At 36.7% G+C, this 26,809-nt stretch overlaps 1 protein-coding gene across 2 annotated transcripts in view; it reads left to right on the forward strand.

Moving 5' to 3' along the window:
• Window positions 1-1,728: 1,728 nt before the first annotated feature.
• Window positions 1,729-26,809, forward strand: part of rad51b (RAD51 paralog B) — a 60,610-nt gene continuing 35,529 nt past the window's right edge. For both annotated transcript variants that reach the window (XR_003294675.1, XM_026291362.1), the window contains exons 1-8: window positions 1,729-1,973; window positions 2,060-2,173; window positions 2,266-2,370; window positions 2,784-2,920; window positions 2,998-3,117; window positions 5,254-5,437; window positions 10,385-10,457; window positions 21,195-21,304. Coding sequence is in view for 1 of the 2 variants with exons in the window: in XM_026291362.1 (XP_026147147.1) it covers window positions 1,890-1,973; window positions 2,060-2,173; window positions 2,266-2,370; window positions 2,784-2,920; window positions 2,998-3,117; window positions 5,254-5,437; window positions 10,385-10,457; window positions 21,195-21,304 (927 nt within the window). In the remaining variant the exon portion in view is untranslated. The remainder of the gene's footprint in view (window positions 1,974-2,059; window positions 2,174-2,265; window positions 2,371-2,783; window positions 2,921-2,997; window positions 3,118-5,253; window positions 5,438-10,384; window positions 10,458-21,194; window positions 21,305-26,809) is intronic.

Here is a 26,809-nt window from a genome sequence, read left to right on the forward strand (position 1 = left end):
TATCTGCAGTCATTCCTCTTGGTCTATTTTAACCAGACCCTCGCAAAGTGTCATGAACAGGCAGGGTGCTTATCTCTAGCAGGTACAGAGATAGTGAAAGACAGGCCCGATACTTTGTCCATACATGGGTCTTTTGTGTGTTCACACCGGCTGTCAAATGCCATGAGAGCAAAGCTGGTGGCTCATACTGTCTGTGAGCTTGAAGACGGGTCAGCGAGTTTCTCTGTACCATAGAAATAACATACTGGTGCATTTTGGTGCTGATTTAAACACGTCCTCAGAGACTTGGTCATCTGATTTGGTCTCCCCATTATTGCCCCTAAATAAAGCATGTTTATTTTCAAAAGCCATAAACTATTTCTGAGGATGGGGACTTTGGCCCCTCACATTTATCATGCTAAAATATTGTGAGAAATGGTTTTCATTTGTCATCTTCATTGCCTTGCAAAAACAAGAACGTTTGAACTTTTTATTCCCACGTGCTTTTAAAAAACCTAAACCTTTTCATTTACATTCTTTTGTTTTTGACTTATGCAATGATGTCTCCTTCTTCCAGAAATTTGATGCATTCCGTCACACCTTGCTTTTCATCCATTCAAGTATAAATTAAGTATCTTAACAAAATTCCCATGATTTTTTGCATTATTCAGATGAGGAAACTATAAAAAAAGACTTCCACTTTATTGATGTCAGGAGGGAAGAGTTGACAGTGAGGCATGACAAAATAACTTGGAAGGATCACAAAGGTTATCAAAACACTAAGAGGTTTAGAGGAAAGCATTTAATCAAGTCAAAATAAACATTAAATATAGCAAATATGATTTATATGATTTGTTTTTAGCTAGGATTAACCACAACTTCCCTTATACATGCAACTTATGCAGTTATACTGTTCATGGCATATTCTTATTAATTAACAAATATAATTCCTTTCAGTGTCATGATTAAATATCAAGTCATTATTTTTCACTTTATTTTATAAAAAGTGGTCAAGAAACATATGCTTTTGATCACATGTAAATGGAAGGAATTACCCCCCCCCACACACACACACTTTACTTAAGTTAGTTAAAATTCAAGTGCAAATAAAAAAATAAAATAAATTATTACAATTAATAAAAAAAAAATAATAATAATAATTGATAAACTAATACATCTTTTGGAAATATTTTTCACAAGTATTACCATTTTTTATTTTCTGTATCTCACAATAATTTTGGTTTAGAATTTAGTCTTTTAAATATTATTCATTTTAATATAGGCTTTCATTTTATTTTGATATTTTAGTAGCCTACTTAATGTAAAATGAAACAAAACGGGACATGTTGCTATGGCAACTAGATGAAATTAATTTGTTTATTTTTTAACAGCAACAACAAAAACGTATGATCCTAAATTAGTTTTATGAATAATATTAATACTATTTTGAGGCTGTTCTTTTGACTGTACATTAGTGCTGTCAAACAATTAATCGCGATTAATCACATCCAAAATATATATACATAATGCAGTGTTCCCTGTCTTGCACTGTAAATAACAATAAACATAATAATAATAATAATAAGGTCCAATAAAATTAATGAGTTGTACCCTGTTTATTTAAAAAAAATATATAATAATAATAATAATGTATGTTAAAAAACAAAAACAAAACAAAAACAGCTTTATTTATATCGTAAACTGCATTACCCACAATCCACATGGACTACATTTTTCCGTTTGCTTCCGGGCGCGCTTCGCTATTTCAAAACTCATAACGTTTTCTTCTTTTTCATGGAAAAGTTTCATTCTAAAGCTCTCTGTGTCATGTGTGCAATCGTTACGGAAGAGTGTAATTTATTATAGTCATATAACGATCGCATAACTCTTATAACGGTTCTTCTGTGTTGATGGCAAGTAAGAAGTTACGAAGGACGGGCGTCTCAGCAGAGCTCTGCGAGCGACTCAAGCGCCATCAACTGGAAACCTGTCAGGTGAGAGACCCAGCCTCAAACCTCCTGCTCTGTTATTATATGAATGGAGGAGGCTTCTGTAAACGCGTGTGCTGTGTGACCTGCAGGATGTCCTGTCCATCACACCCGTGGAGCTCATGCGGCTGGCTGGACTCAGTTACCCCGCGGCTCTGGAGCTCCTGCAGCTGCTCAGTAGAGCCTGTGCCCCGGCTGTGAGCCGCGTGAGTTTCCCATTCTCTGACCCCGTCTTGCGATTATTTAACTCGAGAAGTCTTTCATTAGTAGTGAGTGATGTGTTTTTTGTTGATGACAGGCATGGGATTTGTGGAGGAAGAAGGGAGAGCTGTGTTTCTCGACATCACTTCCTGCCCTGGACACATTACTGCGTGGAGGACTGCCGAGGGGTGCTCTCACTGAGGTAGCGCTAGTCTACCGACGTATCATGTCATTATTCACACCACTGCTCAAGCTTTTGAATATAATTCAGATTCATGTAAAATATTAATACAGTTAAAAACACCTGTGTTCTATTCGATTATATTTAAAATACTACTGAATGTTCAGTAGCCATTAGCCAGACTTCAGCGTCACATGATCCTTCAGAAATCAAGTTTTCATTGAGTGACAGTCAAATGTCATCGGTCATTATGTCAAACTTGTGCAATATTTGATTTATGAGCTCATTTATTTTCCCTACACAAAGCTATTTTATATGTCTTCAAAAGACAACATGTAGCACACAAGTACAGTACTTTTAACATTATACAGGTGTGGAATGACATGAAAGTGCATGAATTATGCCAGTCATCATTTCTGGGTGTTGTTTGTCAGGTGACCGGCCCGTCAGGCTGTGGAAAGACTCAGCTGTGTATGATGCTCAGTGTTTTGGCTACGCTGCCGAGGACTATGGGAGGTCTGGACAGCGGGGTCATCTTCATCGACACAGAGTCGGCGTTCTCTGCTGAAAGGTGTTGGAAACGTTTGCTCACTCTCTGTCATGTACACGTTTAGCGTTTCTCTCACACACACGATCTGCCTCTCTAAGATTGGTGGAAATGGCAGAGGCCAGATTCCCAGAGTTCTTCTCGGTGAAGGAGCGTCTGCTGGAGATGGCGTCTCGTGTTCATCTCTTCAGGGAACTCACCTGCCAGGACGTCCTGAATAGGTTCGGCAAACACTTATACATATTTAATTATATTTCATTCAGTTTACTGTACTTTCAAAGAAATTGTTATCAAAAAATGAAACCTGTTATTTTTCCTTTTCAAGCTGATTCACAATGGCTTCCATTTCATTTCTATTCATTTCTATGCAGAGCTTTTAGAGGATCAGCTCAAACTATAGAGTGTGGCGCTAACGACGCCAATGTTTTGGTTTTGGTTCCAAGGGAATGGAATGGGTGCTATGAAATTATAACATTAACACTAAAAGAATGAATTATTGAATTAATTCATTCATTTATAATTAACACACACACACACACACATTATATATACACAGGTCCTTCTCAGAAAATTAGCATATTGTGATAAAGTTCATTATTTTCCATAATTTAATGATAAAAATTTAACTTTCACATATTTTAGATTCATTGCACACCAACTGAAATATTTCAGTTCTTTTATTGTTTTAATACTGAGGATTTTGGCATACAGCTCATGAAAACCCAAAATTCCTATCTCAAAAAATATTTAGCATATTTCATCCGACCAATAAAAGAAAAGTGTTTTTAATACAAAAAAAGTCAACCTTCAAATAATTATGTTCAGTTATGCACTCAATACTTGGTCGGGAATCCTTTTGCAGAAATGACTGCTTCAATGCGGCGTGGCATGGAGGTAATCAGCCTGTGGCACTGCTGAGGTGTTATGGAGGCCCAGGATGCTTCGATAACTGCCTTAAGCTCATCCAGAGTGTTGGGTCTTGCGTCTCTCAGCTTTCTCTTCACAATATACCACAGATTCTCTATGGGGTTCAGGTCAGGAGAGTTGGCAGGCCAATTGAGCACAGTAATACCATGGTCAGTAAACCATTTACCAGTGGCTTTGGCACTGTGAGCAGGTGCCAGGTCGTGCTGAAAAACGAAATCTTCATCTCCATAAAGCTTTTCAGCAGATGGAAGCATGAAGTGCTCCAAAATCTCCTGATAGGTAGCTGCATTGACCCTGCCCTTGATAAAACACAGTGGACCAACACCAGCAGCTGACATGGCACCCCAGACCATCACTGACTGTGGGTACTTGACACTGGACTTCAGGCATTTTGGCATTTCCTTCTCCCCAGTCTTCCTCCAGACTCTGGCACCTTGATTTCCGAATGACATGCAATTAGCTTTCATCTGAAAAAAGTACTTTGGACCACTGAGCAACAGTCCAGTGCTGCTTCACTGCAGCCCATTTCCTGCACACGCCTGTGCACGGTGGCTCTGGATGTTTCTACTCCAGACTCAGTCCACTGCTTCTGCAGGTCCCCCAAGGTCTGGAATCGGTCCTTCTCCACAATCTTCCTCAGGGTCCGGTCACCTCTTCTCATCATGCAGCGTTTTTTGCCACACTTTTTCCTTCCCACAGACTTCCCACTGAGGTGCCTTGATACAGCACTCTGGGAACAGCCTATTCGTTCAGAAATTTCTTTCTGTGTCTTACCCTCTCGCTTGAGGGTGTCAATGATGGCCTTCTGGACAGCAGTCAGGTCGGCAGTCTTACCCATGATTGCAGTTTTGAGTAATGAACCAGGCTGGGAGTTTTTAAACGCCTCAGGAATCTTTTGCAGGTGTTTAGAGTTAATTAGTTGATTCAGATGATTAGGTTAATAGCTCGTTTAGAGAACCTTTTCATGATATGTTAATTTTTTGAGATAGGAATTTTGGGTTTTCATGAGCTGCATGCCAAAATCATCAGTATTAAAACAATAAAAGACCTGAAATATTTCAGTTGGTGTGCAATGAATCTAAAATATATGAAAGTGAAATCATTACATTATGGAAAATAATGAACTTTATCACAATATGTAATTTTTTTGAGAAGGACCTGTGTATATATATATATATATATATATATATATATATATATATATATATATATATATAAAAATGTAAAAAAAAATGTATTTAAGTCTGCTAAATATGTAAATCTAAATATGAAATGAAAATGCAATGAAACAAATCCTGAATTTAAATGGATTGGCTGTAGCATTATTGAATATAGATGGTATAGAGGTCATGATAGTCTCTTTTGTTACGGCAGGCTGTATTTAAGCTTGTAAACACATATTAGTGGGGCGTTTTATTGATGTCGCACAGGCTGGAGCGTCTGGAGGAAGACATAATTGCGTGTCGAGCCGGGCTTCTTATTTTGGATTCCGTGGCTTCTGTTGTGAGGAAGGAGTTTGACACGTCGCTGCCGGGAAATCTAACGTTCAGGAGTAACCTACTGGGCCAGGAAGCTGCTGTACTGAAGTACCTCTCGCAGGCCTTCTGCATCCCAGTGAGTGTTTACATGGCTGTGTGTCTCTGCAGATCAGATCATGGCAAAAATCATGCACTTGTAGTACACACGTTAAACCTCAAGGTGTCGCTACACATTTACGTTTTTGAGTTTCAGTGCTGTGTTTTAGGTCACCTCTGTATTTTAAACACCAGAAAGCATCAGAGAGCCCAGATTCATTAGAAAAAACACTCGAGGCCCATTCACACAAAACCTGCGGCTTGTCCATGTTATCTGATCTTGGGAATTTCCACACTAGTCTAATCTTCAAAGATATATACCCGATGCCTTCCTTTTATCTAGAAAAGGAAAGGTAGGATTGCACAGGAATATGGTTTTCCGCTTCCTACTTATAAAGAGTATAAGAGCTAGAGGATTGATCCTGGATCAGGTTTCGCTCGATCTACTCTTCTTATCCACTAGGAGGACAAATTAATGCATACAGTGGGGTCCAGTTTATTTAGATATTTTTTCTAATTTAATATATATTTTGAGCAAATTATATTTTAATCATTTCAGTGTTAATGATTGATATAGAGAAGCATATAAAATAACAAAGTCATGTTAATTGCTTTTATATTTCTATTTATTTTAGCTTCTGTTCATTTTTACCCAGCAAATAATTAAACATTTAAGTTATTATTATTATTATTACTACTACCACTACTACTGTTGTTGTAACAGAGAAACATCAAATGCTAAGAAATTCATGTTAATTTGTTTTGTATTTCTAGTTATTTTTGTTTTTATAAAAAAAATATTTTCAGCAAATTATGATTTTGAAGTATTACTATTATTTTAGCTATTGTTATTATTATTATTATTATTATTATAGATAACCATGTAAAATACTAAGAAATGTGTGGTTGTTAATTGATTCTATTTAATTTGGTTTGTGTTTAATACATATTTTTAGATTTTAAATATTTAAATTCTAGATATTTTTACAGAGAAGCATACAATACTAAGGAATCCATATAAATGTGTTAATTGCTTATATTCTGCTGTTTTTTTATTTATTAAAAAATCATTACAGTATTATTACAGAATTAAAATAAATTGAAATATTATAATATAATTAGCTGAAAAGGCAAAAGAGTAGAAGTTAACAAGCTAAGTATTTTGCTTGTTTCCTTTTTGCTTTAATGGCAGGAACATATCTTATTTATAACATTGCTCAAACTCTGTTTTAAATTCCTGATTTTCAGACTTTAGTTTGGACTGTATTAACAAAAAATAATAATAATTTAATATGGGTTGCATTACAAATGTGTTAACAAGTCATGTTTATAGTTACTGAAGGCAAACTAGAATGAATTTATCATTTTATTGACTATTTTCGGGCTTTGTTGACATTGGGATCAAGTTTAATTAGTGTCCTTCAACAAAATACTGTGCATTCCCTTATTCCAAAATAACTAGTGAACTGTTCTCAGAGGACATCCCAGGCTGTAACCCCAAACTCATCTGATCTGCAGTTTTCCTGTGGTTCCCTCCAGCCAGGCTCATTTTAAAGGCGGCTTTTGTGTTTTAAATCAGTGCAATAAATGTCTGTCTGACACTGCCACTGGCCACAAGTGAGTAGAAATGGGCCTCAACATGAAACCACATGCTAGATAACTCCTAGAGGTAGGTAACAATGTTATAGCCCCCCTCACGCACATAAAAACTCATAACCGTAAAACAGGTCACCCAAAATAAAACCTTACACTTCAGCACCTAGAGCCAAACCCTAATGAGGTTATTAAGTTTGTTCTCCCGAGCTTTATACATATAAAGGAATGTTGAAATGTTTTAGGTTTTGGCTGGTTGTTTTTATCTGTGTGTTTTTGAGAAAGAAACCGTGTGAGATTTAATCACATCAGAACATCGACCTAGTTACAGCACGAAAATCATTTAGTCTTTTTCAGTGCAATCTTAAGTACTGTGAATGACGTACAGGTATATTTTAATTAACTTCATAATTAATAGTTAAAATAGATCATGTTGTAAGCAACACTCCCTTGCCTGATCCTTATTTCTGGAAAAGCCCTATTAGAAAATACCACATTAATAAATTATATTTGTTACAATGTAATTACATGTTGAGACACTTTTACTTTAATATTAAAATATTTGTATATTTATATATGTATAGGAACAGCTTTAGTGAGGGAAAGAATACAGTCCCATCAACCACTGAGAATGACATTAAACCAATGTACATACATGAAAATATCTCACTTTTCGGGGAAATTCGCCGTTTTGAAACCAAAATACTAGGTGACCTACGCGAATCGTGTAGATTCGATGAGAAAAAATGTTCATATTCAGTGAACTGCGAATAGTTGCGCGTGCCAGAAGGGTGCGATGGTGAGTGATGGTTTTAATAATTTTTTGATTTTCTGATATATCTAAGTTAAGTTACCCAGGAGCTCTGTTGACATAGACTTAGCTAACGTTAGCTAGAGCTTGATGAATTGTGTCAATGAACACAGCAGTTAACATTAGCTAAAGCTCCGGTGGAAAATTATTAGCTAACGCTGCCATTTTTGAGGAGGTAGATTTTGAGGTGAGGGGACTGACAAGGCAGAAGGTAAAGTGGTACACCATTCTATAAATAAGCAGACCTGCCAACCTGTACGCAATTTGTGTAGCGGATAAGCATTTTGATTTCAAAGTACACTGGTACGATTTGTCACTCTAAACTAGGGGTGGGGAACGTTGATCCTGGAGGGCCTGTGTCCCTGCAGAGCTTAGCTCCAACCCTAATCTACACACCTGAACAAGCTGATCAAGGTCTTCGGGATACAGGTTGGTTGTTTTTTCTTCAGGGAAACAGGCTCTCCAGGATCAACATTCCCCACCCCTGCTCTAAACTACGCAAAAACCTGGTGAAACCTCTGTGCACGCGCAGTCCTCAAATCAAGCAAAAGCAAAAGAAGAAGAGTTCGACCAATCATAGCGCTAGGTTCTTCCCCCAAATAGCAGGTGGAGATGATTGACAGATGCGTTAAGCCTATCATTAAAAAGAGATTGAAAATCAACACCAATAAAGATTCCCGCTCGATCCCCCTTCCACCCCCGTCGTTTGACTTATGAACAGTAGGCTACAGTAATCGTAATAATTAATAATAATTTTTGACTTGTGGCTGAAGTTAAATTTCTCCAGCTCTCCCCAGGTTTGCAAAAAAGCATCTCAAAATGCATCAGATTGATGCTTTAAAATATGGAATATTTACATTTTTCTTCCGGAGGACCCCGGACCCCCCTAGACGGGTAATATATCTTTTTCACCCCTGACCCGTGTTCATGCCTGAATGTAAAAACAATGGAGAAATGTCAAACTGCGTTCTTATTTAAAAGATGTTGGCTGTATCTAGAAAGAATATGTTTTAAGTTCCATGCAAAATATGCATATACAAATTTTGAAGTATTTTTAGAGCACAAGGAGACCACTTCATGGGAGTGGGTGGAGCTAAATATCTCTTTTAACCCACTTTGCTCACTGCGACTCTGATTGGTGGAATGTTCTGCACAGTATCATGGGTAATGTAGTTTTCAACATTAATTCTGCTGTTTAATTCTGCTGCTTAATTGTTAAATTTAAGTTGAATTAGTGTGAACAGATGGGTTCGACAAAAGCATATACAATTGATTAAATTAATTAATTTAGCAGACACTTTTATCCAAAGCGACTTACAGTGCATTCAGTCTATCAATTTTTACCTATCATAATGATTAGCAACCTTAGAGATTATAACAGGTAGGTTCTTAAAGGCTTATCGGTTATTGTTCAAATCTATTTCCCTCTGGAGAAAATGAATGATGTTTTTACTTCTGGAACACAACTGTAAAGGCCAGTTCAATATACACCAACAGATGCCGGCAAATGGCAACAGGCACATTTATTATTATTATTTTTTATCAATGTGTTATTCCTGTTGCCGTTTGCTGGCGATTGATTGAACATGTTAAATCGCATTTGGCGGGTCTTTGAAATATCTGAGAAGTGACATACTGTCCTTGGTCGAAAAGAAATTGAGGTTTTTGAGGAAAACGTTTCCATTTAAAAAAAAATTTGTTTTTTATTGTGGTCTCCAGTGGTAGCCAATTGGTTGATGGTCCAAACTGCAAACTGCACACTATCCTACTATCACACTATCCTAGCCAGTCTTATCTACTGAAAAAATTCGTAATTTTTCTGGTAATTTTTTTTACCTCAAATGCTTGTCTTGACCTAGCTCTTCGATGAGCATGTGCGACTTCACGCATTACGTAATCACATTACGTGTTTAGTCAGTTCAAAAAGGTAGGGTAGGGCGAAAAATAAGGTCAAATTTCTAAATCATCCGACATTGTTGTTTTACCTTTTTTTAATAATGGTGTTTAACTTTCTTTGCGAATTTGCTTTGTAAATACTGGGTCGGTACTTCCGTCTGTGTCACATGTGACCTATCCGACTTGACTTCATAACATGTGAAGACAAGCCAGTGCATGACGAGCATTTGAGGTTAAAATGTCATTTTTTTTTTTTTTAAATGACAGATTGTTTCACTAGATAAGACACTTATCCCTCGGCTGGGATCGTGTAGAGCTCTTTGAAGCTGCATTGAACCTGCAATTTGGACATTCAACCTATTGGCTCCCATTTAAGTCCACTATATGGAGAAAAATCCTGCAATGTTTTCCTCAATATCTTGTCTACTGAACAAAGAAAGACGTGAACTTGATCTTGGATGACACCTTAAAAATTTTTGTCATGCTGGGGGCCCTGCTAGAATTTCTTTGCCTATTTTTTACTCACATGTATATACCACTGATTTCAACAGTGTTAAGTATTGTGATGATAAATTCAGCGTCTGCCGAACTTCCATAGTGACAGCAGACTGTTTATTCTCATCTTTGTGTGATCCATTCAAACTGGACTGAACTCAAGTACAGATGTTTCCCTTCTGTCTCCCTCAGGTGGTTTTAACTAACCAGATCACCACACGTGTGGGCGAGAAGGTTCACTGTCCTCAGTGGAATCAGGCAGATGGTAAGAACTGGAGTCTACACCGATTTTTTGTGGAGAATGTTTTTGTGTAAAAGGGATTCTATGGTGGAAATTTAGACCAGATATTCCCGTCAAGAGGCTCTTCTGTTTCACCCCTCCCTAATGAGCTGTTCTCTGATCTCGCTAATGGAAGCCATCGTTCCGAGCCTTTCCAAGATGTTGTGTGGGACAAATGAGCATCAGTTATGACCTTCCACACATGCAGCTGTTGTAGATTCTTTGGAACTACATCCTTAACCTTGGAGAAGATGGGATTACGCTAACCAGGGGGCTGAAACCACTATCCTCCCACTCTACAAACCTGTCTGGGCCTTCTGCGAATCCCATGACATCTCTGATTCCATGGCTGTGCAGTGACCTGCGTCTTCTGTCACTGTATTTATGGACTTGAGCAAGTATCTTCTGGCGTATGTCCAGGTGTACAATGGGAAAGGGTCTAGTTTTGGGGCAAAGCTTTGGGAAAAGAGATAAAGGCTCCGTTCTCATGTTATCTAACAGGCACATGTTTGTGGCTTGTAACTTTACCCCCAGACACCTCTTTCTTTACATCCCACTGTTCCACTCGACAAGGTGGGGTTACCAGTAACTCTTTCTCCCACTCACTTACTCTCTGTATCTTTCTCTCACACATCTCATCTCTTGGGATTATGTGGGAAAAGAATGACCCCTATACAGCCTCAGCCTGTTGATCTCTTCTTTCTGCATTTCTCTCTCCATCCTTGGTCTTATCTGATGCTTAAAGTTACATCTCGATTTGTCGCAAGACACAAGAGAACCAATAATTCAAATGGTGTATCTTTGAGATGCCAAATTTGAATGGGCTCAAGTGATAATATTGAAATCAAATGAATGCTTTTAGTGAATTTCACACACAGCTACTCAAATTTTGTATCTGTTCTATTGTGATATCTCACAAAGATATCATGGATTAGACAAACTTGAATATGGATTACATTTATGGTGCTCTTTTATCATTTCTGGAGCTTTATAGTAGATATTATTTAAATAAATTTTTATAAGAAAAATGCCACAACAAAGTCATGCTATAAACATATAATGGAAATGAAAAGAAAACGTTATGATAACTTAACTATAATTCATGTTAACAATAATAGTGTGATATCTATTGAAAATTAAATGAAAAAATCACAGTTTTTCGATATTCCACTATGTTCTTCCCTCAACTTCCCCCAATTACTTAGGATCCAAACTGGTTATCCGCTTAGGAAATCACCACTGTTTATTTTGTGTCGCCATACTTGTTACACCATACTCGTGTAACTACTCATGTAACTGTCTTTAAATAGGGAAAACATGGATGTGTTTGGTGGCTTCTAAATACATCCCTGTTTGGATCCTAAGGAATGAATGGTGCTAAGCTAAATGCTAGCATAGTGCCGGCGCACGCTACAGTGATTGTGTGCACGCACTGAGACAGGAGAGGTACGTATCAACCCGTCGAGGGTTGAGGGAAGAACATAGTGGAATATTGAAAAACGGTGGCGTTTTCCTTTAAGAAAAATAAAAGGTATGATAAATAAATCCAATGCTATGGTACATTAACAATATCATGATGACAATATCTATAGTACTTTTAAGAAAATGGCATGATAACAAAATCAAATGCTCTGATTGACGATAGCAATATTATCACAATATATATATATATATAGAACATTTGAAAAGAAGAAAAACACCATGATAACAAAATCCAACGCTACGAATCACGTTAACAATATTATTAGAATATCTATAGAAATTTTTCTATAAAAATGGCATAAAAAAATCTGATGTTATGATTCACATTAACAATATCATAACAAAATCTATAGAAAATTTGAGAAGAAAAAACTATGATATCTTGGAAATTTGAAAAGGGAAAATGGCATGATTAAATCAAACGCTATGATTCACGTTAACAAATATTATTCTAATGAAATTTTGAAATGAAATATGTCATGATAACCAAATCCAATGCTATGATTCACGTTAACAGCGGTTTCGCAATGTCTGAAAAGAAAAATGCCACATTTGTCGCTATATTACAACATCCCTACTTCAGAGTCTCTCTTTTTGTGTTTCACAAAAGAAAGTCTTATTTTCTTTAGTTGCTTCATGAGGGTGATTTAAAGGATGACAGAAACCATATTTTTGAGCATTCACTTTCTTTAAATGTTTACATTTCCATAAAATTGTAAAATTAGTTTACAAATACTGATTGCAGCTTGGACGTCTCTTAGCACCTCAAATAAGGATGTCTGCTTTTCAAGCTGTTGTTGTACTTTGTAGCTAAGAGGAACTGATTAAGACTGGGTTTTATTGGTTCTCAGACAGCCAGTTATTGAGAAAATGTGTTTTTCTTTGGCCTTGGGAATGGAAACTGCCTTTGAGGTCTTTTAGTGAAGTTGTAGACAAGAGGCCAAACCTTAGCAGTTTGTATCTTCTTGCACAGTTGAATCTAAGATGTTGACTATGGTCCAGAATAGTACAGTAGTTGCTCTCGGCTACTGCTTCACGCTTGTTATTTATAGGAGGCCAATACACATAACTCATAACCAATCTGCAGATTTACTGACCATTTCCGCTTTGGCTCAAATACCATTTTTTCCATTAGACATCAGCTACTGGCTTTAGATTAATGTGTTTACTTTTGGGGTCAGATGTGATTTGAGTGCTTGTAGCATGAGCAGACAACAGTTCAGTTGTCAGCCCCGGGCTCCCCCACCGTCTGTGTGTAAAAGAGGCCACAGTGATTCACTTCGAGCTCCTCAGAACATTGATAAGAAGGCTATTTTGTGTAGTTCACTAAGAAACAAGCAAGACTTTGTTTCACTTTGTTTTATCTTCTCCATTTCTTGATACTTTATTTTGTTTTAAACATTTCTAAAATAAATATTTTGGTAAGACTTTAGTAACCAATTCTCACTATTAACTATTCGCTTATTACCATTCCTATTATTAAGATATTGACTGTTTATTAGTACTTAGAAAGCACATATTCTGCATGGCCATGTTCTACATCCCTAATTCTACCCATTACCTAAACTACCTTGCTAACTTGGGAGTTTGAGATGAAAGTAGTTGTTAATGGTTTGTAAATTGCGAGAATTTGACCTTAAAAAAAAGTGATTATATATATATATATTTGGGGTGGCACGGTTCAACTTTTTCACGGTTCGGTTTGTTTCACGGTTTGTTTCTGTACAGTTCGGTATGTGCTATGTTTATGGAAAAACTATACTTTCTAATAAAAAAAAGGTCTAGCATAGGTTTTTAGGTACAGAAATTGAATAAAGTCATAAAATGTAAAACAGCATTGCATACTGGACTATATTCCAGGCATTTTTACATAATTTTTGTGTGAATTTGTCCATTTAAACACAATACTTCAGAGAGAGCTCACATTTGTGCGCATGCTGAGGCGTGGGTTTGCGCGCTTCGGATGGGCGCATTCACAAATCTTCTCACTGCGCACGCGAGCTCGCGTCCTTTGGCTCTTTAAATGTTTAAACTGACAAAGCTAAAATGAGTTTAGTATAAATACATATTAACGTGTGCTGTTCAGGTCTCATCTGTGCGCGCGCGCTTTCAGCACCCGGATGATGACAGAATAAATGACCGCTCATATTCCAGCATAAGTCATTCACATTGATCAAGAGTGAATGGTTTATCAAGGGTCTTTTTCTTCTCATCAATATTGTTTTAATGTAAATGCGCATCCATCAAAAGAAACAATATTAACTGCTATTTATAGCAAACCATATTACAGATGCTTTGGATTATTACAGATGCTTTGGATTTAAATTGAACCGCAAACTGTGTGTGGTGAACCGAACGGTACGGGTTTTTTTCAGCGAACCATGCCAGCCCAAATATATATATATATATATATATATATATATATATATATATATATATATATATATAACTACGTTGAAAAAATATCCTGTTTAATTTACCATAAAAACAGCAGATGAAATTCACCATAAATAATACAAAATAACAGTGTTTTGGGTATGATGATAGCATGTTGATACCTAATATATTTATTATACCAGTTTACTTACAAAAATGTACATTTTACCTTAAAATGTATGGATTAACATCATAATAAAACATGTCATAGTAGAAAACAACAGGATGGATCAGAGTTCATCGTAAGTAGCATGTCTATAAATATAGCAAATACTTATATAGTGCACATGGTCACATGACAGACAAAATATCATCAGATTCTAACATATACACTAAAATAATGCAAAAAATTAACTAAATAACAGAAAATGTAACACAAAATGTACATTACTGATAACAAAAATACAAGAAGAAACTACATTATTTACATAAAACATGTTATGCAGGGAATTTTGGAAATTTGTATTTCAGATTTATTTGTTAAACCCATAGATTTGACAAGAATGAACAGTAAGATTGCATGTATTGTTTAACAATGTTAAAACTTACAGTTTGTAACCATATATAACAAAGTAACACATTTTTGTTTGTTGTATAAATTGGCACGTAAGTAGCCCTTTTGCGATGAGGAACGGAACTAGATTATGCACTGCACAATGGTTTTGATGTGAGTGCACCACATGAACGATAATTTATGACTCTTTCTACCCCCTATCCAATGCAAATTGACGATTGTGCAAAGTTTAAAGCAGTTTTTAAACACCGAAATGAATCCTCTGTGATCGCCCCCTGAAAAACACGTCTGATCAATGTGCTGGATCTGACCTTAAATCAGTGTAATTACATCTTTTAAACCCGACTGGTCATTCAGACAACCCACTGATGAAAGCATATAGTTTTGCACAATCTACTTGTGACTGAGGAAAAGAACAGTATGTGTAAAACAAATCACCACATGAGCTTTACAACATCAATGAGACATTCACAAATATTTTTCCCAGATGATGGAGAGTATTCGAGAGAAGATCGATGGAAAAACTGCACGTCTGCATGATTCTTGGCTCAATTCATTTGCCAAACACTACAGGCTTTCAAACCAAATCAGCCCAGAGGACAAAAAACTATTTTTTAACCGTATTATCTTTGAATCTGCATCACCACACGAGAGCCTCTCCCTTGTCTATATCCAGTCCAAGTCAACAACTTTCCCATTGCCCTGTTTGACAACCCATCAATAAAGAATATTTGGAAATGCTGAATTTGGTGCTGATTTGTGGATTATTAAAAAGACAGCTGATTGAAGTCTGTGAATAACCATGCTGTCACGCAGTGTGGGAAAGCACCCATCACTTCTGTTGAGATCGGAGAGAGTAGGCGGATTGTTCTGGAACCCAGAGCATTGATTTAAGAAGTTGGGTCTTAACTGGGCATCACATTTGTTTAGTCTGGCCCTCTCCAACCTTATTACCATGAACTTGCATTACAATGCATGCTCATTAGTCTGCGTTTCTTTCAGACATCAGAATGAGTTGTGCCTGCTGATACTGCTGTGTATTTGCACACGGTTTTAAGCCCTTAGTCACTATAGTAATTATGCAAATAAGGTAACAGCACAGACGTGCCCACAAAATCTGTTGAATGCAATTCACACGGTGCAGTTCATCAACGTGCTGGTTGAGGTCGCGTTTACACGACAACGATGTAGTCAAAAACGGAAAAGTAAAATTTTTGCAGTAAATCCACACTGTTGAAAATGCTTTAGCAAACTCTTGAGCAGCAACAGTACCATGTACTCCGCCATTGTTGTGTATGTTTGTTCATGCTTGCCTTTAAAATCAACATGTACTGTGCATGTCTACATAACTAACACATACTACACATGTGCATGACGTCACCATTTTCAAAGATTCCTGTATCAAGTGTTTACACAGAAACAATAACTTTGCCATTTCAAAAACTTGCACTTTGAAATCTGTTTTCCAAAATATGCATTTTCAGTCCGCAAAACACTGTTGTCGTGTAAATGAACAGGCAAAACGTATATAAAGAGTTTCCAGTTTTCTGCTGAAAACATTGTAAAAAGAACCTGGGGGATACAGCATACTAATGCTATCTGGTATATTTTACTTGCACTTTTTCCCCTTAAGCAAAACTTTGCTGTATATGGGGTCTTTACAATAATTAGGGGCCAAGCACCAAAGGTGCTTAGGCACCCATTAGCCGCATTTCCACTGTCGGGCCAGTGCGAGCCAGGGCTTAAAGCGGGCCGGGCGGGGCTCATAGCCCCGGGCCAGTAGCACCGAGGCCAGAGTAGCGGAGGGTTTCCACAGTGGAGCTTGAAGCACCGCTGCACGTCACTAAAACACGCCCTTTAGACGCCTCTCAGAACGACGTCATGCAACCTCATTATTTCACCATCAAAGAGAAGTTATCAGAAAACTAAGAAATAAGTCTCTGGAACATGCGCGATCACAAAACAACATGATAAAAGAGCGGCAGTTTGTTTGCATGCTTTGTTATATATTCAAATTCAAAAGCATCGATGTTTTAACTATAGAATACGTGATACATTGATCATATTGATTTGATTTATCAAGACTCAAAATTAATCACACATAAATACACTTTCTATTTTATTTATTTATTTGTAACGCTTATGAAAATAGCTGCTTATTCAGTCGAGTCTGTTTCTGTTTATTTGTAGTCACAGTAGCCTATACGTCACATTATAAGAATGAATGATAATATCTTTATTTTTTTATAAAGGCTCCCGAACAAAAAAATTATTATATTTTTATGATAGGCTACGTGGAGCTAAACTCTCGAGACGAGGCTTGTGACAGATAATATAAGTTAGCCTACTAAATAATTACACGATTGTGATAGAGAATAAGAAGCTGAAGTCTGATTTCTTCAAGCAGTTATATTTACCATGTTTAATGTTAATGCCCAGCGTGCATAGTCTTTTACATCGCTCATAAATATTTTTGCCTTGTATGGTGATTATAATCCACATTGGATCAAGTAATTTCAAACACTCGTTAATGACTGAAAGTGAGTTTTGAGCTTGACGTATTTAAAAAAAAGTGTTTAATGCTGGTGTTAAAGCTGTTATCTTTCTGTTATGATCCACAGCGCAGACTCTCTATTTTTATAAAAGCTCACGAACAAAAATCATTATTGTATTTTGATGATACGCAACGTGGAGCTAAACTCTTGAAACCAGCGACAGATAAAATGTTAACTTACTTAATAAATACACAGTTGTTAAAGAGAATAAGAAGCTGATGTCTGAATTCTCCAAGTGGTTGCATTTACCATGGTAATTTCAATGTTTAGCGTGCATAGTCTTTTACATCGCTTATAAATATTTCTGCCTTGTTTAGTGATAATAATCCACATTGGATCAAGTTATTTCAAACACTTGCTGCTGACTAAGAGTGAGTTTTGAGCTAAACTGATTTTTAAAAGTCTTTAATACCTTTCTGAAATAACCTGCGCTGACGCTCTCTAGACGCTGAGAAACTTCGCCTTTGTTCATAACCCCTCATCTAGCCCCAGCTGGCCCGCTTTGGCCCAACGATTTCGTCGGGCCGAAAAAACCTGGCCGTTGGCCCCGAGGAAGCCCCGGCGAGGCACGATCAAGCCCCGGAAGTGACAGTGGAAACACGACTGGCCCTGGCACGCACTAGCACGCCCGGTCTTAGCTCGATAGTGGAAACACGGCTATTGTATCTGTTAGTTGTTGTTGTTCTTCTTCTTTTCTCTTCCTACGATCTGGATGACTATGGCTGCCCATAGAACTGCTTGTGGGAAAGTTATGAAATTTGGCACAAAGATAGAGGACAGTCTCAATATTAACTATTGGAAATTTTGAGTCGATACTCAATATTAATTATTGGAAATTTTGAGTCGATACTCAATATTAATTATTGGAAATTTTGAGTCTATCTCAAACTGTCTAGCGCCAAAATTAGTTTTTCTTCTGATTCCTTGGCTCATAAATTTCCAGAGGTAAAATGTTACATTTTTAAAAATACTTTTCCGAATTCTTCCTAGGGGTTTGTCCGATGTCCGATCAAAATGATATGATAGGCCTACTTAATTTTCATATGGCATTGCAAGGTCATTTTCACTACAGTCCTACAAAATGGTAGCAGTTGTGTTAGTATGAAATTAATGAATAGATACATTGAAGGGTTATATCCGCCAGAATTGAAAATTGTCAACATTCATTCACCCTCATGATCCAAATTTTTGTTCATCTTTGAAACACAAATGGAGATTTATAATGAAATCTGAAATATTTCAGTCCTTCCATTTTACCAATACTTTGATAATTCAGAAAGTTCATAAGAACATAAAAAAAAATGTAATCCACATGCAAGTCTTTGATCAATGCACACAGAGCCCGTTAAACATGGTAAACACGGATTAATTCCGTAAATGTGAGCAAAAAATAGATTTTCTGTGCATCAAACAAGCAGCTTCTGTTTACCAATCAATAGTATCTCTTTAGAAGACGGATTAAACCACTGGATTTATATGGATGTTTTTATAAACCTTTTTGGAGTGTCAATGTTTTGGTGAAATATAGGCTTTCAGTGGAGGCGAAATTTTTCGGGGTTCATTAAAAATATCTTAATTTGTGTTTTGAAGATGAGCTAGAGTCTTACAGGCGTGGTGCTATTTCAGTCTAGTTAACACCTAGTTAAGCAGGATTGCGTGTGTTTAGTAAATAAAGCGTGATTTTTGTGGTGCAATTCTCTGTGAAAAGTAGCACTGTTTAGTAAAGTAGCCCTTTTTATCTGTTGATGTGAAACAGAGCTCAGCCCGATCTGCAGCTGTGAAGTGGTTGCCTATTGTTTCCAGATTTTTTAGGTTTTTTGAGGATGTTGTTTTTTCAGAGGTGGGGCCTTCCAGGCATCCAGTTCACTGACATGCCGTGCCAGCCTTTTCAGGTTTCCCCAGCACTTGACTTTCCACAGGAAATGTTTTGAGGAAGTGAGAGTTGCTGATGTGACAGTTGTGAATGGTATTACAGCATGGTGCTTAAATGTTGCCCAACAAAGAACCATGAGAAAGACTCTCAGACCGTGACCTCGGAGGCCCTGACTGTTTCTGGCTGCGGCACAGCAGGAGAACAAAAACACACAGGTGTGTTTACATAGCAGTTCGAAGAAGACCCGGATGAGTGTTGTCAATAGTAACATTGGTCACTTCCTCAGGTGTCTGACCTAAAAAGTGTTTCCATTGTTTCTCGAGCTTATCATCTGCTCTGCACTCAATCCTTAAACCACAGTAATGACTCAATGGCTCAAAGTGATTCACAGTGGATGAGTGAGTTATGGCGATTGGGAAATGGAGCAATATTCAGAAACAGCTAGTCTAAAATTAACCTCCCAGTGGCGGGTGAAATGAGAAATTTATATTTATTTCTGATTATTAAACTGTATTAAATATTTCATCAAAACATATTATGTAGCACAACTGTTTACAGAATTGATAATAAGGATAACTGTTTCTTGAGCAGCTAATCAAAATATTATAATGATTTCTAAAGGATCGTAGGATACAAGACTGGCGAAATGATGTTGAAATTGCAGTAAAATTACTTTTTAAAATACAGTGACGGTATTACAGATTTTATTATTTGATCTAAAATATATAGCACTGGTTAGTGTCTTTTTAAAATTATTAAACATGTTAATATTTAAATGATGATAATAATGCAAACTTATATAAAGAAATTAAAGGTTCATAAGTAACACATAATTGAGTGCTAATGGATATTTCTATAGTATCATGTGTAACATTTTTTTTTTAACAACCAACACATTTTGTCATTTATATTACAATTATATTACCAAAAAAATGACAGTGTTATGAGGAATTTATGTATAGTTATTGTGAATAAAAATGTTATGCATCCTAGATATATCCATATGCAGTAAAAGCTTGTTTGTCATTTGAATTTTAATCAAGTAATTAAAATCAAGTAAATCTTTCCCTGCCATTGACGAGTTTTTACAACTTTTCGTGTTTTGACTGTTATACACTCGGGGACGCTATTACATGTCTTCTGAATGAGTACTTTCAAACACAAACACACGTAAAACAGGATGGAAAAACTAGTGATCTCTTATGTAAACAGATGCATATGATAAATAATGCGATCATCAGCAATAGACAGCATATTAATGAAAACTGCGTAATGTTACGGAGTAAAATTATGATCCAGGAAGTGGTATATGTCTGTGCAAGCTTTGGAGATGTTGATTAACTGGATTTATGCTTTGATATCCGTACTGAATACTATCCAGATGTAGTTTTTGATGGAAATCTGATTTTCTCATCTTTTTGCTCAAAATAAGAGATTTTTATGAAACCTACCTATATTCAATTGTTGATTGAAAAAAGTATGCTTTTTTGTTTAAAAGTAGAGGTCTTTTATTTTGGTGCATTGAATGTTCAAATATTCACACAACAAAATATACTGGAGGCCATCAAATTTTAGAGAAAATCATCAAAATGGCTACCAGTGGCTAAAAACTTTTTTCAAAAATGCTGGCAGGGAAAGAGTTAAAAGAGAATAGGTTAATCATTGTTAGAATTAATTTTTAAAACATGATCTAATAAAAGTTCTAATAAAGTGACTAGCTGACTAGCAATTATTTAAAAAAATATGTATTTTATTGATTTTTATTTATTTATTTATATACCAAACTGAGTTTTTACTCCAATTTGGCACAAATGTTAATGTCGAACTCTTGTCTTTTTTTGTTTGTTTGTTTTGTCCTTCAGTATCTAAGGAGGAGGACTCAGGTTTTGTGACAGCGGCGCTTGGAAACACATGGAGTCACAGTGTTAACACACGCCTCATCGTCCAGTACGAGGACACAGAACGGAGACAGGTAAATACCATAGACAGTAAAAGAAATGGTCACAGCGACCCCATTGGATTCAACTGAGACAAATTAAGTCAATTAGAAGCACGCACTTCCTGGGGGTCGAGCATACTGTGCAGACTCAAACTGAGCTTGATGACGTAGATGTCACGTGAGCAACCTGTAAGTCTTCTAATCGCTGTGCCAAGAGAAATCTGAATCACCCACTGAATCTTGTAGACGTTGTTGAATAATTTACAGTCATTTCTCTACTGTGCAACAGAGAGTCGCAGGTTATGATGCAATCTTTAGCCTATTTTTACTAAGAAAAAAAGCTTCTACGGGGCCACAACGTAAGATACAACGTAATGGAGCCTTTTATACATTTTCGTGTTTCTTTAGAAATAATGAATGCACAAATGGAGTCTTTAAACGCTTCAGATGTAAAGTTATTCGCTGTCAAAGTGACGCCACAATGAATGGGAGTCAATGGAATGCTAACAGCAGGTGGGGGTCCGCTAGCGGCGCCCAGGGATGCTTCAATAAAATATGAAACTCTGCCCCCTGGTAAATACTTTCTTACTCCTTTGTGTGAATTCGCAAAACTTTGTTTAAATATACAAAAAGGGAACTCGATGTAACTTAACGAACAAATGCAAAACCAACCGAAAAACACCTAACCAGGTGACAAGTATATTTAGTAGACATGTATAGGGCTAGGCGTTAAAACGATAACGATATGTATCACGATATACATGTAATCGATATCAATAAAAAATGCATTCAATAAAACGTTACTTACTCTCTGGTAACCTAGCAACGTAGGTGTGACACGCTACCAGCCAATAATGTAACAGTTTGGTTGCGCCATATCGTTGTCTCGTGTTAGATCGTGTTAGTCTTGCTCTCCCTTCCTCGCACATATTCATCAAAATTTATATTACCATCAAGATTAACTGAGAATTGACACGATGATAGGTCGGAAGACCAATGTTTCATGTGAAGCAGTCAGAGATTTTTTTTCCCCAGAATGACCGCTGGGTGAGGAATTGTACTAAAATAATGTTGCCTTATCTTCTCTGAAAAGTGTTCCGCACACTCAGCTGACATAAACCACACTTTAAATAAACAAACAAAACCTATCCAGTGATTAAATATTTTCTGAGTTGACACAAATCTTGTGCGATGTCCTAACTACCGGAATAATCACATAATCATGAAAGGTGCGCCTTATATTTTCCTTCTTTTTTGTCCTTTGCTAATCACACCTATGAATCAGAAGGTGGTTAAAGGATTAGTTCACCCCAAAACGAAAGTTTCCTAATCATTTACTCAACCCCAATGCCATCTAAGATATCCATGTCTTTCTTTCTTCAGTGGAAAATAAATTAAGTTTTTTGAGAAAAACATTTCAGGGTTTTTTTCTTCATATAATGGACTTTAACTCAGTTAGTTGATATTTATTCCTCAAAAAAAAAAAAAAAAATTCCATTGAAAAGGAAATTATTAGAAAATTTTCATTTTGAGGTGAACTAATCCTTTAAGTTTATAATAAAAATGTTTAAATGTTATATATTTTTCTCCTGGTCCTTATTTTAAATAGGTCATAAAATTATCAATAATTATCGATATCGACCAATATGAAACACTTATATCGTTATACAGTTTTCAGCCATATCCCCTAGTCGTAGACATGTAAGCTTTAAAATTGATCATGTTTTCTTGAGAAAAGGGATCAGTGGTATTGATGACAACATCTTGCAACACACCATTTTTTTTGTCCAATTATATTCTCTCTAGAATGATCATGTCCCTCCCCCATTATCTGAAACTGATTAGCAGCTTGCAAATCAGGGTTTTGCTGTTTTATTTATATATATATATATATATATATATATATATATATACACACACACACACACAGGTGCTGGTCATATAATTAGAATATCATCAAAAAGTTTATTTCACTAATTCCATTCAGAAAGTGAAACTTGTATATTATATTCATAAATTACACACAGATTGATATATTTCAAATTTCATATTTATTTTAATTTTGATGATTATAGCTGACAACTAAGGTAAATCCCAAATTCAGTATCTCAGAAAATTAGAATATTACTTAAGACCAATACAAAGAAAGAATTTTTAGAAATCTTGGGCAACTCAAAAGCATGAACATGAAAAGTATGAGCATGTACAGCATTCAATACTTAGTTGGGGCTCCTTTTGCCTGAAATACTGCAGCAATGCGTCGTGGCATGGAGTCGATCAGTCTGTGGCACTGCTCAGGTGTTATGAGAGCCCAGGTTCCTCTGATAGTGGCCTTCAGCTCTTCTGCATTGTTGGGTCCGACATATCGCATCTTCCTCTTCCCAGTACCCCATAGATTTTTTATTGGCTGAAGGTCAGGCGAGTTTGCTGGCCAATTAAGAACAGGGATACCATGGTCCTTAAACCAGGTACTGGTAGCTTTGGCACCGTGTCCAGGTGCCATGTCCTGTTGGAAAATGAAATCTGCATCTCCATAAAGTTGGTCAGCAGCAGGAAGCATGAAGTGCTCTAAAACTTCCTGGTATACGGCTGTGTTGACCTTGGACCTCAGAAAACACAGTGGACCAACACCAGCAGATGACATGGCACTCCTCTCTTCCTCCAGACTCTGGGACCCTGATATCCAAAGGAAATGCTAAATTTACTTTCATCAGAGCACATAACTTTGGACTACTCAGCAGCAGTCCAGTCCTTTTTGAAGTGAGACGCTTCTGACGCTGTCTGTTGTTCAAGAGTGGCTTGACACAAGGAATGCGACAGCTGAAACCCATGTCTTGCATACATCTGTGTGTAGTGGTTCTTGAAGCACTGACTCAAGCTGCAGTCCACTCTTTTTGAATCTCCCCCACATTTTTGAATGGTTTTTTTTTCACAATCCTCTCCAGGGTGCAATAATCCACAAAAATACCACCTAATACCACATATTTCCATTCCCTTCGCCTCTCTATTAATGTGCTTGGACACATTACCTATTTTCTATATTTTACCTATTTGTCAGTTATAATCATCAAAATTAAAAGAAATAAACATTTGAAATATTGCAGTCTGAGTGTAATGAATGAATACAAGTTTTACTTTTTGAATTGAATTAGTGAAATCATCTTTTTGATGATATTCTGTTCATATGACCAGCACCTGTGTGTGTGTGTGTGTGCGTGTGTGCGTGTGTGTGTGTGTATATATATATATATATATATATAAGGAAAGTAGCTTCAATGTTTCCCACCTAAACTTCCTACGTCCAGGAAATATGTCAGTACAGGGAATAAAACTGCTCTTATCCAGCGATTTCATTTTAAGACAAGCTTAAAAAGAAAGAAAATGTCTTACTCCACCAGCCCTCTCATTTTTAGGCCTGCCCTACTTGTTTTCATCCTGTCGAATGATGGCATACCTCATTGCCCCTACACCCTCAGAGCCCTGAGGACTTTGTTTTTCTCTTTTCCGACTGAGCTCCCACCTAAAGAAAAGAGCACTGATAGAGAGGCAGTGGTCCAAAACTGCTGGTACACAAGGAAGGCAATGGTGCCTGGCTCTTTTGTGTGGTTCAGTAGCTCTGGCAAGACCACTTCAGTAAAAAAAAACCTCAGAAACTCCCTGCTTTTCTGTCATTTACTGAGGAATTTATCCATTAGAGGTAAAGTCATATGACTTCCTTACATGAAAGATGTGCGTTTGAGTTAAAGCAAAGAGAACTGTGCTGTTTTGGGTGACCAGAAAGCTTTGTGTTCGTGTGTCAAGGTGCGTCAGTAAGGAACAGCATTCACACAAGGCAACTGGCAGCAGGTTTTTAAAAACAAACTCATTCTTAACCACTGGTAACCGGATATTCCTGCAAATAAGCCTAGAGCGAGGCTTGCTGTCTGTGGATGGTTCACTTGAGACAGAAATTTGTTTCATGAAGTCCCAAGGAATACCGCAGTCATATTAATCAGAAGTCACAAAAGAGCCGTTTGTTTACTTGTGTTTGGGAGTCTGAATCATTTCCGACGTGTTCACGCAACCATTAGCAGACAGTAGCGTCCTTCATCTCACTCCCATTTCCTCTTTTGAGTTTTGATGAGTACGTTTTTTACTAATGTGTCTCATTTTTAACATGCCACACCCCAGCGCAGGGTTTTGATATTAGAGGCTGATGACAAAAAGAGTTATGTAGATTCTCAAGGATCTCTAGTAGGCATTGACGCAGGTTGCCGGCAGACTCTGCTGAGTCTGGTAACTCAATGCCGCTCCTTTCTAACAGGAGTTTTCCAGGATCCTTTAATTGCTTATATGCCCATCGATGCAACAGCCACATAAATGACTTTACTTGTTGCCTGGGGGAAAGAGTTCAGTCATGTGAAAACTGAAATTCAAGTAGTATTATTAGGGTTGTTAATTTGGTCTGCTAAATAATAATAATGATATATACTGTAACATATTATATATATATATATATATATATATATATATATATATATATATATATATAATATATATAATATATTAAATATTATTGCATTATAAAGTATTATTATTATTATTATTATTATTATTGTTGTTGTTGTTATTTTAGATAAGTAAATAAAATAAGCTGGTGGAAAACAAGTGTCTCCTGACTTATACATAAATGTTGTGGTTGTTTATTTAAAATAAAAATGTAAACGTTGTCTCATTTACACTGAACAAAATGATAAATGCAACACTTTTGTTTTTGCCCCCATTTTTCGTGAGCTGAAGTCAAAGATCTAAGACTTTTTCTATGTACACAAAAGGCCTATTTCTTTCAAAAATTGTTCATAAATCTGTCTAAATCTGTGTTAGTGAGCACTTCTTCTTTGCCGAGATAATCCATCCACCTCACAGGTGTGGCATATCAAGATGCTGATTAGATCGCATGATTACTGCACAGGTGTGCCTTAGGCTGGCCACAATAAAAGGCCAAACTCAAATGTGCAGTTTTTACATTTACATTTATTCATTTAGCAGACGCTTTAATCAAAAGCGACTTACAGATGACTTACAGTTTTAGCACACAGCACAATACCAAAGATGTCGCAAGTCTTGAGGAAATGTGCAATTGGCATGCTTCTTGTATGGACAGCATGCTCAATGGACATGTCACCCTTTGAGCATGTTTGGGATGCTCTGGATTGGCGTACACAACAGCGTGTTCAAATTAACCAGCAACTTCGTACAGCCATTGAAGATGAGTGGACCAACATTCTACAGGACACAATCAACAACCTGATCAACTATGTGAAGGAGATGTGTTGCAGCTCATGACAAATGAGGGCAAAAACAAAAGTGTTGCATTTATAATTTTGTTCAGTGTATTTATTTAAAGGGGAGGTGAAATGCTCGTTTTCACTCAATATCCTGTTAATCTTGAGTACCTATAGAGTAGTACTGCATCCTTCATAACTCCAAAAAGTCTTTAGTTTTATTATATTCATAAGAGAAAGATAGTCTGTACCGATTTTTCCCGGAAAAACATGA

The sequence above is a fragment of the Carassius auratus genome, chromosome 20 (assembly GCF_003368295.1).
Source record: "Carassius auratus strain Wakin chromosome 20, ASM336829v1, whole genome shotgun sequence".
In the NCBI taxonomy this organism is placed as follows: domain Eukaryota; kingdom Metazoa; phylum Chordata; class Actinopteri; order Cypriniformes; family Cyprinidae; genus Carassius; species Carassius auratus.